The 15,279-nt window shown below is 41.4% G+C and overlaps 1 protein-coding gene across 9 annotated transcripts; it reads right to left on the bottom strand.

Moving 5' to 3' along the window:
* Positions 1-682: 682 nt before the first annotated feature.
* cdk11b (cyclin dependent kinase 11B) lies at positions 683-14,309 on the bottom strand. Of its 9 annotated transcripts, none has more exons than XM_078254470.1 (20): positions 14,110-14,309; positions 12,750-12,880; positions 12,118-12,257; positions 11,824-11,951; positions 11,564-11,708; positions 10,809-10,945; positions 10,368-10,487; positions 9,906-10,004; positions 9,441-9,560; positions 9,270-9,344; positions 8,570-8,787; positions 8,359-8,449; positions 8,149-8,270; positions 7,367-7,472; positions 7,083-7,204; positions 6,393-6,500; positions 5,914-6,030; positions 4,693-4,841; positions 1,844-2,033; positions 683-1,280 (listed from the first exon to the last, which is right to left on the bottom strand). In XM_078254470.1, exons 1-20 carry the CDS (start codon positions 14,201-14,203, stop codon positions 1,188-1,190), a joined length of 2,505 nt encoding a protein of 834 aa, XP_078110596.1. In that variant the 5' UTR covers positions 14,204-14,309; the 3' UTR covers positions 683-1,187. The 9 variants fall into 9 exon arrangements, with proteins under 9 accessions (XP_078110596.1, XP_078110595.1, XP_078110593.1 ...); XM_078254469.1 differs by having other exon boundaries at positions 12,106-12,257; positions 14,110-14,308; XM_078254467.1 differs by having other exon boundaries at positions 10,809-10,984; positions 14,110-14,307.
* Positions 14,310-15,279: the final 970 nt, after the last annotated feature.

The following is a 15,279-nucleotide window of genomic DNA, read 5'->3' as shown; positions in this document are numbered from 1 at the left end:
TAAGTTACGCACTGACCAAACTAAACTACTACAGCCAGAATAAGCAATGTTGTCTACAGCCTTTGGAACTATTTGGACCTTAAACCACATATGGAACACCTCAGACGTCTAGCTTACTTTACTAGGCTCACAGTGAAGCCAGCCGTCTGCCCCCAGAGACCGAGCAGTCAGTTCCACTAGTACCTCTCCTTCCAAGCTTATTCAACACATCAGGTGTAATAATCTGCAGATGGGCTCCGGTGGGGGCGGGGAATAGATACAACTGATTAATGAACCTTTCCATTTAGTGCTGGCTCTAGACGTCCCAAGACGAGGGTTTTTTTTCTGTGCCTGTTCCTGTAAAAGCAGCGAGTGGTCATGCAGGGAATGCAACTGTACTGTACGGTTTATTTTTCTTTGGCTCAAAATCAGAGAATTTATTGGTTTAATTCTGAAGTCGCAGAGCCATTTAAAAACAAAAGGCAGAGCAAAGTCTGGGCCTCTTTTCCCCTGAAAGAACAAAGTACAGAGACAAAGTGTGCAGTGCAAAGAATGACATCACTTTTGGACAGCGACTACCAAGTTGGGTTCAAGGCTGGATTAGGCACGACTTCCCTTAATTTTTTTTCTCCTCTGGCAGTGTGCGGTTGTGTTTGCAAAGCTTGGACAGAGTTTATAAATATAGGGAGAACGGCAGACAAAACAAAGTTTCAAACTTTATTTCTAGCAAAAACATCGTCCCCCTGTCATCAAGTGACAGTCCTTAGTACATTTCTCACATAATGCTGGATGGAAAGCACAGCCAATGCTGCATCATTATACAGTAGCTCAGGCAGCCAGGAAATACCAACCATTTAGAAAATCTGGTCCTCTCTCATGAAGTATAAAAGGGAAAATAAAACAAAAGTCAAACATGAGAGCTAAAATTCTAACAAATGTATGGTTGCGTATCCTATTTAAGAGCTAAAATGGACACATTTAAAATGGTGAAATGGCTTGAAAATACAGAGAACAAGCCGAAAAGTGGAGCGAGTATTCTGGAGATTCAACATGTTAGAGCCACCAGTCTTGCTGTGAGACAGTCCTGACTATTTGGTAACAGTTGTAATTGATCAGATATTGATCTGGTTTACAGCTGTAAACCAGTGACACCGTCCAAGTCCCAGAACCGTTTGCTCCCGACAGCCAGGTATCCTGCAGTTTTGGGCTCAGAATTTGAGGCTAAATCCTGGACCGACTGCCGACACTCCCTGGTTGCTGGTTGTCAGGTGGAAGCCTGTGTCTTTGAGGTCGTCATCGCCCTGGAGAGATTATGGAAACAAAGTTAACTCATGGTTAATGACTGGAATCCATTTCAGCCCTCTTCCGATATCACCGTTTCATTTCTTACATATTTATTATAGAACTGATCAACACTACACTGCTTACCTTTGGAAAACACTTAATACGAGACATTTTGATTGTATTCCATATAAGTATGCATGGACATGTTTATCATTGATATTATTATAGTTAGTATTTTCCTGGTTTTTAATGTTTCACAAGCTTTTTCCACTTATACAAGAATAAAGCGGAGATAAACAACTAATACCTCTGGCAGGAAATGGTCTAATTTGTTGGTAAGACAGCAAATATCAACACTAACTTTCATTGAAAAACATCAGTATCATCCTATAGCTTCTGGGTGGGTAGGACCACTGCTGAAAACATTAGGGACTAAAAGGTACTCATCATGGAAAACACAAGGAGGAAATACCCGGACACAAAGGAGAAGCCTGTAGGTCTGTAATCTATTTAACACAGACAGCGTTCAGAAAGCCTGGTAGCTGTATGTAATGGAGAAAGTGGAGCCTAATGTCCTTACCAGGTGACTGTAGCCCAGGCCTCCCTCGGGTGGACGAGGACTGGTGCCTCTCTTCACCCTCTGTTGCTCACTCTTGGCCGGCCAGGTGGGGAACATGGACGGCTCGATAGGCAACGGCGTCTCGCGAAAGTACTCGTGCTTGAGCCCCTCGTCCGATAAAATCCTCTTACTGGGGCAGTAGGTGAGGAATCTGGAAAACAGTCAATGACCGAGTTCATATGGTCAGCTACAGAAGCACAGGTAACCAGGTAGCTTAAAATGTAGCTTAAATTGTCGTGTGGACCTTTATTCTTTATACACAGACGTCTGTGTTTAAAGATTGTAAAACTACATGTTGAATTTATTTAGGTAAAGAGGTAATCTGGTTCCAGTCCCGAGTGGCTGCTCTCATCTTTATTACCAATCGAGGCATATCTGGCATTTCTGTGCCAGTGCCAGAAAAATAGTGACATGGCAACAATAAAAACGCAAGTAGGGATAACATTGATGAAGCTATGCAGGATTATGTAATTTAGACGCCCCTAGCAGCCAATACCTACTACTTTTGTGTTGACTAAAAAATTATGGTATGTTGATTTGCAACTTTTGAGGCAGATGGCTGGCTTCAAATGAACCCCCACAGAGTTTACATTTAGTTGTATAGGATGTAAATATTGGAAAAGGATGTGCTATGTGTAGGAATCCCTATATTAAAAATATAGGTCTAGTGGTGCGACTTTAATATCAGCTGTATTAACTACACTACATCTAGACAGATCATCTGAACACGAGATGCAGGCCTGATATGGAGGGGCCAGTGGGTTTGTGCAAGGAGTCCTAATTGGTTATGACAGGATCAACGCAGCATAATGGGGAGCCGTTTAATTGTGATAATTGGCGTGCTGTCTGATTCACATCTTCCATGTGAGTGGGGGCAGTGTAGTAAATGATTAACACCAGCCTGAAAAGATTTGATCTAACACATTGACTTTTGCTTGTTTTTTAATGTGGAAAGGATCTCTGAGAAGGGTTACTAATTGGGATTAGACCGATACCACCTTTCTGACCCATGGGGACAATACTGGCATTGACAGGGACAATCCTCCACTTGCGTCCACATCATTATTGTTTAGGAATTCCAAGAATGTGCTCTTTTCCTGCACCTGTGAACGTACTCCTCCTCAGCACCCTAAGGACCCAAAAGTTTTCATTCGAGCTGTACAGACCTGTTTATACCTGAGATACGAGGGGATGGAAACTAACTACATAGGACAGAAAACCAACAGTATTCTAGGTCTTGAGGCCCCGCATATTATGGTTAACCATACTACGGCACACCTACAGATTGAAATAGTAAATAAAGTAAGTAAAGTAAGTTCATGTTGAAGCCCTTCCTCAGGTGAGATCCCAAAGGCCCCAATCCTCAAACACTTTTCTAGACAGAAGGGTGTGATATTCCAAACAGCTCTGTGATGTCTACCTGCCAAACTACACCTCTAAACTTATCCTACGCCGCTCTGTCTGAAGCTTTTCAAACCGCACTTCTCTACGCGTTGACCTCTTGAAGTCTGAATCTGTCCCTGGGCAAACGCCTCGCTAGTCTTCTCTTCTGACAGCTGGAAGGTTTCAGCTGCGCTGAACAGGTGCCAAACTTCCATTAAACCGTGATCCCTCCACAGTGGACATGCTGTTGCCATCCGCTGCAGCTGTGAGGTAACCAAGCAGTATGGTTTTCATTTACAGGTGTAGGCAAAAAGGCTTTGTGGGTGGGTAAAGATCTAAGAGGAGAGCTGAAAAGCTCGTCTCTGCTTTTTGCAGCTGCTAAACAATGCTGATCGACGGAATGTGCAAGAAAGAACTATTAACCTATTGCTCTGTGTGAAAAGGATTTTCCGTATTAAATGTGTGTTTTCTAAAACATTTCCCCTGTAGTGTGGAGCATCACCATGGTGAGTGTGTGAAACGAGGATGGACTCAGGACTGGAACAGGACTGCTGCCGAGGCATGTTGATGAATTATCAGTCCGCTACCATTGTCATGTTTTAAGTCAGCTTGCCAGAAATGCACTGACTTAATAAAGCGCTGGAAAGAGTAACAGAATTTGACAGGGTATCAATGGGTTCATCCAAGTAAGACAATTTCCACTGTTAGGAGTCATGCAGCTTGTTACTGATATTAGTGACTTTACCCAAATTTTGTCAGTCGAATACGATTAGGCTGTTCAATACGAATATTCGACTATGCGTTCCTTTTTTTCATAAAGAGTATCTAGCAACGCTTCATTGAACTGTCAGATCTGTCCTGTTTTCTCAACAGGATTTGGCAGGACAATTAGGGTGACATTCATGTAATAAAGTCAACAAGTCAAGTTAGCCCCCTGAGCTAATGCGTGCTGCTAACTACTGTAGCCAAGGGTAACAAAAATAAAAACAGCCCTAATTGCGATTTGTCTTTCATTGATATTGGTCTCCAGGTTCTATCAATAATGGATGGAAAATAACACAACATCTATGTGGAGATTTTGGAAGACCAATTCAATATTTTTGACCTTGAAAATTTGTCAAACTATGTCAACTAACAATAATATGATTTCTTTTTTAAAAAAAACAACAGTTTTAATACTTTTTAATACGTACTTGTCATTTTCTTTCTAATTTACTGGAACAAATACGCTATGGTGTACTCACCATGCCGCAAGTGGTTTGTCAAGAACACAGTTATCCATCCAGCTACACAGTCACATGCACACATAGAGAGAAAATGGTTGGAATACCTCAGACTGACTGTAGTGTAGTTACGACGCAGTGCAGCCTGTGTGAGGTGCAATGCTGTGTATTGTGCGTGGAATAAGAAGAGCACAAGAATCCTACTTGTTCATGAGGTCAAAGCCTTGATCTGAGAGCAGCGCTCCAAAGCGCTTTCGCAGATTGTTGTAGGGATACTCTGTGAAAGTCATCTTCTTCACAGCGGGCAGCTCGCTGTAGCCAGGCCAGATCTTCTCGCTGGGTGACCCCAGATCCTACAGACAACACACACATAATTCAGCGGACAGCATATGTTAGCGCAAGGAGAGATGGATATGAGATAATCCCACTTTGGCAAAAAGTATGCATCAACCACAGACGTGGCAATAAACCAGTTCTAAGTACATTTCAATACTTTAATTCATAACAGGTAAAGGCTGTAGGGTGACTTGGGAGGCCTGAATGACATCAGTCCACACGGCTGTCATGCTTTAAGCAGATCATAAGCAGGGATGACTGGGGCCAACCCGTTACCTCCCCTTAGCTGTGTCCTCAACAGCTTAACTTGTGTGAGTGTGCTGGAGACCAGAGAGAAAGCTCTGTTTTTGAAAGACTCTGTACTTTTGCAGCTTCTACCTTAATCTCTGTGGTTTGGAGTTAGCTCCACTCCTGTATTCCTGTTTGTACTTTCACATATCAGCCTTATTTCACCGTTTGCTTTCAGCCGTATCAGAGCTGTACTTTTACTGCTGATGCACACTGAACCTCCTACTGTTCCAGCTTCACATTAAAAGGTTTTCCACTTGCAAACAAGCGCTGCTTTTATGGTTAATTAGCGGTGCTGTTCTTCAAGAACAACAGGTCTAATCAAGCAGACACTGACATATTCTGTCCAATTTGAATCAGTTTTTACTATTGCTGCGAGGAAGAATAGCACCAACAGTAACAGACACAGTGAGCAGAAAAGGGCTGCAGGGAACAGCCTGGGTTTGTGACACCTCAAATAAGTTATCAAGGTAAACACCTTTCTGTGCTGTGCATTGGAAAAACACTCACACCGTGCCAGCGCGGCTCAACTAGTCGCGCCCGGTCACGGCATGGTTCCGCTCGACAACCTCCACTACTATGGAAAAACCCTTTATGGCGATCTTCTCAGTTTCATAATAACTTCATCAGCTGGGTTAACGTCTACCAACAGCTCCACCCTGTGGTGTACTAAGGAAGTCCATGCTGACCTCCTCTGACAGATGACACTCAAAAGATTTACAGGCTGTAAACAGAAGAGCTTTACCCTTTGTATGGTGAGGATTTGCTTAAATTTATAAAAGGGAAAATGAGGGCATTTACCTTAAAAACCTTGTTAATTTGGTCGATTTCAGATTTTCCAGGGAAAAGAGGTTTCTGGGTGAGGAGCTCGCCAAATATGCAGCCCACTGACCACATGTCCACAGCTGTGGAGTACTCCTGTGGAGAGAAAAACAAACACAGTGGCAGACCGCAGAAACACAAAGTAGACAGTCTGCATGGCAAGCTTCTACGTTGGGAGTCTGTCTCGTGTGTGAAAGTGGATGTGCTCTGATGGGCTCCTGGACCTCTAACGTCTGGCTGTGTAAATCATATACTGTGAAACTCAAATAGTGTTTCAGTGGTATTTGGGTTATAAACTAGCCTTCTCTTGGAAACGTATCTTAAACCAAATCAATCAAGATGGTGTAACCACATATATGAAAAGTACATCACCTTTATCATTTGTAGTTTCAGTTATTGCATAGGTATTTCATCTGGTTCCTGTGAAGGGTGGAAGGAGTGTGACATTGAATTCTCACCTTGGCTCCGAGCAGCAGCTCTGGTGATCGGTACCACAGGGTCACCACTACAGGGGTGTAGGGCTTCAGGGGCGAACCGTACTCCCGGGCCAAACCAAAGTCGCCAATCTACAGTACAGGACAGTTGGCTCACATTAACACCACTACATTTCATTTTGGGTAACAGCATAATGTCTCAGCATTTATAAGATTCTTCCAAAGGTTTCATGTTTTGATGTCGCGAAGGAGGTCAAATGACCATATACTCCAGTGTGGCGGGGTACAGCATAGTTACATTGGATTTGAAAAATTACAAGATGCAGTGAGATTCATAATGTCTATCTTGCATTTAAATCCCCTGCTGTAAAAACGTGGTTTATTTACACATAGACTTTGTCTGCCGTTAATTTTGAAATTCATGCTCCAGTTGACTTTTAGTAACCATGTGTTGTTTGTGCAGCTGTGCTGTATTGCTGCTAGCTCGGGAGAACGTTTTACATCATCTAAAGATAGATAAAAACAAAAACTACTAAATTCGGTAATAGACATAACTATTAAATTAAATTATGGTGGAAAACAATTTTTACTCGCTCTGGACTCTCTGAGCTGCCCTCACGGACCCCATGGAGAGTAGTTGTTGCCATGGTAAGAATGAACTAGCTAGCCCCTTCAGTTCGCAGGCCCTGAGCGAGAACCACAGTCCTAGCATACCTTGAGGATACCCTTGTGGCTCAGCAGCAGATTGGACGTCTTCAGATCACGATGGAGAATCCAGTTATCGTGGAGATGTCGGACACCTCGCAGCAGCTGAATCATCAGAGTCTTCACTTCACCTGGAAGAGAAACATCGTGCTTTAACAGAGCTGTTGCGAGGCAGAGGGTTTAATGCTAAACCCACAAGCAAAGAGAAAAAAAATAAAGACAGAAAACTATTTTTGTCCCATTCAACTTTTTACACACACAGTGGACCAGAGTTCATCAATGTCTCACTTTACCTGGCAGGAAGGGCTGCTTCATGGTTTCCATCAAACTCTTCAGGTCATGTTCTACATAGTTCATCACGATGTAGATCTTGTCCATATTACTTCCCACAACTATTTCCTAAAATAGCAGGAAAAGCACGGGTTAGATTTAGCTAGAACATTTAAGGATGCAGATTAGCCAATACAAGTGTTAAAGTGCTCATATTATGCTTTTTGGCTTTTCCCCTTTGTTTTGTGTTATATATATATATATATATATATATATATATATATATATATATATATATATATATATATATATATATCTTTTTTGTGCACGTTATAGGTTTACAAAGTGAAAAAGCCCAAAGTCCACCCCAAAGGGACTTACCACCTCCAACAGAAAACACAGTTCACAAACTGCTCCAAACAGCTCTATTGTAGTCCCGCCTTTACTTCCGTGACAAACGTGCGTCACTTTGTAACACACGTTATAATGCTCGCCTAGCTGCTAGCATGGCACGTCCTCATACTCTGCAACTGACTAGCTAGCAGAACTTACTGTGCATGTGCGACTCCCAACAAAGATGGGACAGAAGTGAGATGTCTCACTCTGTAGCGAACACAGAGAGCTCAACACACAGGGTGAAAAGAGGAGCTGCAGCAATGTGCAGTACAACAAATATATGGCGTTTTCTGAAAATTAAACCACATAAACCTATTCTGGTACAACCACCAAATACAATTATGAACCTGAAAATGAGCATAATATGAGCACTTTAATATCTAAATAAGTAATTTTTAGGTTCTCTCACCCTTACTGTGACGATGTTTGGGTGCTGAGCTTTCAGGATTGTATTGATTTCTCTTAAAGAGGTGATGGGGAAGCCCTCCTTCTCCTTCTCCATCTTTAATCTTTTCAAGGCCACAATTTCATCTGCAAACATGAGACCGTATTCATTGTTTCACCAATAAACACAGAGTGAACCCCAAAAGCAAATCGACCTGCATGTTTATTTTCATACCCGTCTTTTTGTCCTTGGCTCTGTACACCACACCATAGGTTCCCTCTTCTATTCGGTTCAAGCACTGGAATTCCTCAACACTGCGACAACCCTGAAAATCAACAATCCAATTGAAGGCCTCAACATACTGCTGGCTTGCATTAGATGATTACATATACATAAATGATTAGTGGATTAGCTGCAAAAACATCTGCGTTATGTTGGTACCGACCTGTAAAGCAGGAAGATATTTGGGCAGCTCCTTTTTCAGCTCCACCGGTGAAATTGGGGGGGAGTCTGGGATGTAGTTCTCTTCGGGGGTGGGGGAGCGAGAATGAGTTTGAGAGTGAGGCGTGGGGTCACCCTCTCCTGCATCCTCCTCGTCCTCCTCCTCTTCCTCCATGTCCTCACCGCTCTCTTCTGAGTCGTGATCGAAACGGGACTCTGGCACTGTGAGGCGAAGGGTGAAGTCAGTTTAGTGTTGGTAAGTGCATTTGAGCTGCTAGAATTTGGGTATGGAGAGGTCAAAACTCCAGCAACACTTTTAGAATAAAGAACAACTTTGTGTAGCGAGACCAAGACATTTTGGCTTGTCGCCTTCATCATGGCCGGGTTATTATAGTAAACTAAAACTAAAATAAGCAGGAAAAAATATTTTTAGTAAACTGAAACTAAATAAAACCTAAAACCTTCAAAAACAAACTTATACTAAACCATGTTGCCAGATTTAAAAATGAACATAAATCATAGTTTTTTAGCTATAATATTTCACTACAATAACAATAATAATAATAATAATAACTAAATATTTTTTAACAACACCCAACACAAAACATTACAATTTAGTCGAACTGCAGGACATTTGAATCATGAGAATAACTTTACAAATAAGCCTTTGGACAGACATCACAGGTGACGACATGTTTACTCACCTGAAGGTATGTGATTTCCATTTTCCTTCTCTTCTTCAAAGTCTTCCACTGACTGCTCCTCCTCACTCACGTCCTCTGAAAGGAAGGAAGCCATCCTGTTAGACCTGTGATGCTGTGTAACTGGACCCGCAACATGAGTCACATTAGTGGTGCAGTTTTTGACAGTTTCACCTGCACTCTGCTCAGACCTTCCTGAGCCTGAAACGGACTCCTCTTCGTCTTCTTCGCCCTCACTCTGGCTGCTTGCCTCCTCTTCGTCGTCGTCATCCTCTTCAGAGCCGGACCCTGATGCTGGCCAAGGTGAATAAGACACGAGAGCAATTGTTAAAAAAGAAAGAAAAAGAATTGGAAGCAATTCAACTGCAATAGTGAAACTGCCACGTCATCCAGCAGCTGTTGGTTCTGGTGGTTAGGTTTTTAGCACCAGTACATTCCTGCGGTGCTTCTGATCCACTTATCCCTTCTTGTAAAGTTCAAAGCTACAATGACTAACATAAGTGAATGATTATCCTCATTCCAGCTTCCTGATGATTATCAGAAGTGAAAATGTCCTACCAGAGTGTTTAGCTATTTACAACGATAAGAGTAATTGGACAACCCAAGAACTGCAACTTTGTAGGTTATATAACGCTTTACCGATGGAGGATTCTCCTGAGCTGGTCTTCCTCTCACTGTCACTGATGTCCTGGAGGTCTGCGAGCAGGTCTTTGCCCTCTGGCTTCTCCTCCTTCGATGCTGCAGACAAAACCCAATGTGAGACATGCTGTAACGTATGAAATGTTGATGATCTTGGGGAACCTTGGTCTTTGCACATGATCAGTGTGCCCCCAGGGATCTCCAAGTTAAATGTAAGACATTAAGACCTTTTTAATACTACATAGGATAACATTGAATGCCAACTTCACAGCCATATATTCACTCGTAACCTAAATTTAACAATTTTAAGGCCTTTATTTTATACTTTTAAGACCCCCAGGGTACCCTGATGATAAAGTTAATACATGATAATTGATGATAAAGCATACATATAATATTGGTAAATAAGAGCTTTTTTGTTTTTAGAGACTGTGAAATGATAATGAATAAACTCACTCGCACTTTTCCGTGGTTCGCCGAGTTCGGATCTCTCCCGAGGTATGCGGTTGGGACTTCGGCTATGATGACCTTGTTTTGATTTATCCTCATACTCATCAGGTAGCATCCGATGGTGGGACGGCACTGTGGACAGGAAAGTCTTGTATTACTCTATGATGCAGATTTAGCATCACAGCTAACAGGGTTTTAAAACACAATCCTCATGACTGGCAATAGGATAGAGACTCTGGTTGCTTTGGATTTTGAGCTTCAAGAGATTGTTGAACATTTTAGGAAATAACTGCTCTCTTTCTGAGAATGAGATGAGAAGATCAATATCAATCTTATGTCTATATGTAAACTACAGAGCTGGAGTCAGGGCACGTTAAGCCTAGCTTAGCATAAAGACTGAAGGCAGAAGGAAACAGCTAGCTTTGCCCTTTCCAAGGTGAAAAACTCACTGACCTTCTCGTCTACCACCTCGCTCTTTCCGTCGCTCCTCAGCCCTCCTCTCCCGATCCTTCAGCTCCCGTTGCTCTTTCTGCTGTTCGCGCAGCTTTCTGTCCCGTTCACGCTGGCGCTCCAGCTGTTCCAGCCGGTCCCTGTGGTCCAAAAAAAACCCAGGAGAATCCAATCGGGGTCTGTCCAGACAACCAAAAGCCCAATCTCGTCAATGTTTGTTTATATTTAGTTTGGGTTGTTAAAGCTTGTCTTACTCAAACATACAGTTGGTTTGTGGCTGCAGCATTGCTCTGGTACCTTCACAGCTGTATTTAATGATTATTATATATTGTCATAAGATAACTTAGTTGTTGGCTGTCCACTTGAGTCTGCATTGTTTACGTAGGCTTGATTTCATTTGCTTATAAAAGAAAACACACCTACAAACTTGGACTTGTGTGAGAAAAGTCAAAATAAACTATAGTGATTTTTAACAATTACTGTTTTGTGTGACTTTACTACTTTGTACAGCACATCATAATTACATGTACACCAACAGTACAACAGCTATAGTTGAATTTTAGATCCACATCATGTTGCTCAAAGGCTTAAACATGCTGGCGAATATAATACTTACTCCAACAAAACATGTTGGAGCAATTCAAAAACATGTATACTGATTAAACTCAAGTGGAAATCGTCAAGGAATAAAATACTCCTGAGCCTACACTGATCTAAGCTAATCTAATATGCGGTGCCTTTCCAGGGTCGGAGCTCACCTCTCTCTGCGTGAATGAGCTCTGGCCTGTTCCCTTCGTTTCTGCCTCTCCCAGTCTCGCCGGGCTTTGTCTTCCTCCCACTGACGCTTCCTGCGATCATTCTCTCGCTCTTTTTCTTTGTCTTTGGGTCGTACATGTTTCCCTGCTGTAGAAGTAAAACGTCATGAGTAGAAGCAGATCCTAAAACATAGTTCCAAACATGTTGTATTCAGCTACAAAACACATGTTTGTGTTTATATAATTAAGCAGCATTCCCACACCTCCTTCAGCAGAGTGACTGCGATGACGTCTTTTATCTTTTCTCTTCTCCTCCTTTCTGTGGTGAGACTTGTCTTTTCTTGCTATTTGCTGTGGAGGCTTGATTGCTAATGAATCATCTTCCTCGCCCCTGCGTAAATGTAAAGAAAACAGTGAGAGACTCCAAATAGCCAGCTACAGTGTGTTGCATATCACTTTGAAATACATGAAATACATACTTTGAAGTTAAACTATTACACGCATACTACTTCCACTTTGAAAATACACTGATGTTAGTTTCCTACAGTTCCAAGGACCTGTCCTCTGTTGAGTCCTCCCGTGTGTACGGGGAATTACGAATTGTTATTTCCATCTTTTGATCCCGTAGTTCTCCTTCCTCCGGAGTATCTCGTTTGGCTTCCCGATCATCCGACTGTGGAACAAGGCCCTGTGGGAACTGTGCAACAAAAGAAGAGCACCATATGTGGTTAAAGCTAAGAAGACATCATTAAAATGTTCCCAGATAAGGAATAAGAATAACAATACAAATATTAGCATATTTGGAATGTAGCTAACACTATTCAATGTCTTCAAAAAAATAAATGCATTAAAAAATGTTTAGTGCTCCAACCAGAGCCGTCTGTTTGTGTATGTTTTGGTGCAAAAGCTTCAGAAACAGTAGTGTCATTAAACTCATATAAGCATAAAATAATAAAAAAAATTTCATAGATATTACAATTATAAGATTAGTAAGAAAAATTCTATACGTTAAAAGCCTAAATTTATTAGACAATTTGCCATTTCTAATCATTTATTTTTAAACTTACCATGGTGAGCTTTAATGGAAAAAAAATCTACATGGACAAAAATGAGTGACTCGCAATTATTTTTTATCCCTGTGACAACATATGGGTCATATCGGTCTTAAATTAGCTTCGAGATACTTTACATTTTTCTGGCGCTTGGGGTCTGATCTCTCTTCTAATTCTCTTCTGCGTTTTTTCTCCTGTAGTATTTCGTCAAGAGTTTTTACTTTCCAGGTCTCCTTTTCGTCCCCCATCAGCGTCCACTCTCCACCGCCTGCTCCACACACACACACACACACACACACACACACACACACACACACACACACACATCCAAGACAAGTGTTCATTCCACATCATTAAAGTTCAGCTTCATTTGAATCATGAAGAGTAAGGCTTATACAGAAGAAAAAACAATACAGTTATAATCGATCCATAATGAAAGAGAAACCCTACCACTTGTTGGTCATTGTTTTTTTGCCATTTATCATCCACTTTACTTGTATGTACGTTGTCATAAATTGAATTATCATTGGTAAATTTGATTAGAATCTTACAGTTTGTCCCACTGTTACAATATGCACCTCCAGTTTACTTCCTTGGTCAACACAAGGAATCTTAGAAAGAAGGAACATTCATAGTCATTAGAATTCTGTATTGGCGCCAGTCTTCAGTGTCAGTTCTATTGAAGTTAATAGGGTGGGCATGGCAAGTCCCACTATTACCCATCATATAGCTAGTTATACATTTCAACTTAGACTGAAAAATGCTTCCACAATATAGAAGAAACACATTAATATCAACCGATATTGCTGGCTAACGTCAGCGAAACAAAGTGCAAATGCTAACGTCCATTGAGGTATACACAATTTGACTATTAGCGCCACCTCCTGACAATTATAGAACTATTATGGATAGAGCTGGCTAACGGTAGCCATCATGAATATTTTTAAATATCATTAACAATTTGATGGTTGCTTAGTAATGTATAGCAAAATGCTCTTTTACAATTAAATACATATAACGTTAGAATGCTACAGGCTACACAACGTTATCTATGATCGGTTTACCGAGCATTAACTTAACGGTAAGTTACAACGTTAGCTAACGTTAAAAGGCCAACTGACGCAAGTTAACGTTAGATAGCCCGCTGACGTAGTTTATAGTTAATAAACCAGTGGATACATTGTAAGGTACCAGCGCATTTAGCGAAATAGTAGATGAGTTAATTACTTAACGTTAGACCCGCTGAGTGTTTTGAGTCCAGCGGTAGGGGCTAATACTTTAGCTAACGTTAGCTAGCTAGCTAAAACTAGCATGGTCGACTGTTGCAACTTTGTAATGTTAGCTAACTGACATTACATGGTTTTCAAATGAACAGTTAGTACAGCTGGTAGAGCTATACACTGGAGAGCATATGACTGTGTCCGTAGCTATACCTAAAAGCCTAGGTACAGAAAATGATGCAAATAACCAGCGAGCAGGTGAAATGGTTTTACAAACCTGAAGTATGCGCAGCGGTATTATGGCACACCGGAAGTCTCAACGCGTCAGTAACGTCTGTAAAACTTCCGATGTGAAACAAACCTCCAATCATGCCTGTAAAAAAATATAATTTTACAGTCTATGTCTCCAATACAATACAATACAATTTAATACATTACAATAGCCATACATGGCCTCCTTTGTGAGGACCTTGTCTACACTGCTGTGGTCAGGCCATGTTTGGAGTATGGCAATGTCCTTTTGGTGGGCTGTGATAAAAGCCAAGCTGCACTTCTGGAAAGGGTCCAGAAAATGGCCCTCACGATCATCACCAGAGGTTGCTCCCCACCACAGCCACTCCCATCTCTTCAGAGCAGGAGGGAGCCGGCAGCAGTTCAGCTGGTCAAAGAGAGGACATCTGAACAACATCCTCTCCATGACCTGCTCCCACTGACCAGAGCTACAGTGGCGATTTTAGACCCTTTTTCAGGTGGCTCAAGCCCCCCTAAATTTCATCTCATCCCCCCTAAAAGTTATAATAAAAAAACAAATTCATTTTATTTATTTGTAATCAATTTTATAGCTTCAAGTTAGAGTTTGCGAACTTGTCTGTTAGTGACAGAGGGCAAACAATTACAGGTTCAAAGAAACAAGTGTAATATCCTGTGTCGCTGTCATCAATGCTATGCACCTGTAACCCAGTCAATGAAAGTTTTATTTTTTATATATTTATTGTTTACGCCTCATTATCATTTAATTTGATTCTGGTAGTCCATAAAGGAGCTTTCGTCGTCTTTTCATATGTTCAATATTTTGCATGTATCCTCTGTTATAATAAATACATATATTCATTGTTATCCAGTGAAATTACTGATTTAGCAGGGGGGTTAACACTTTTGCAAGGCACTGTATCCGTGTCACATTCACATTAGGGGCTGAGCCCCCCTAAAGGTCTGATCCTAGAATTGCCCCTGCAGAGCTCCAAACACCAACAGGCTGCTACGAAACAGAAACCATCTTACAGAAGTTCAGTGCACAACAAACAGACTGAAGACAGACTGAATGGAACAACTAGTCTCTGGAGTTTGCTTTACATTATATGTTTTTTTGTGTGTGTTGTACATCTTGTTTTGTTACTGTTTTTAAGGCACTTACGTAGACCATAAGAATGGTTTATAAGTGGATGGT

This window comes from Sander vitreus, chromosome 7, assembly GCF_031162955.1.
Source record: "Sander vitreus isolate 19-12246 chromosome 7, sanVit1, whole genome shotgun sequence".
In the NCBI taxonomy this organism is placed as follows: domain Eukaryota; kingdom Metazoa; phylum Chordata; class Actinopteri; order Perciformes; family Percidae; genus Sander; species Sander vitreus.
This window is presented reverse-complemented; position numbering and strand designations above follow the sequence as displayed.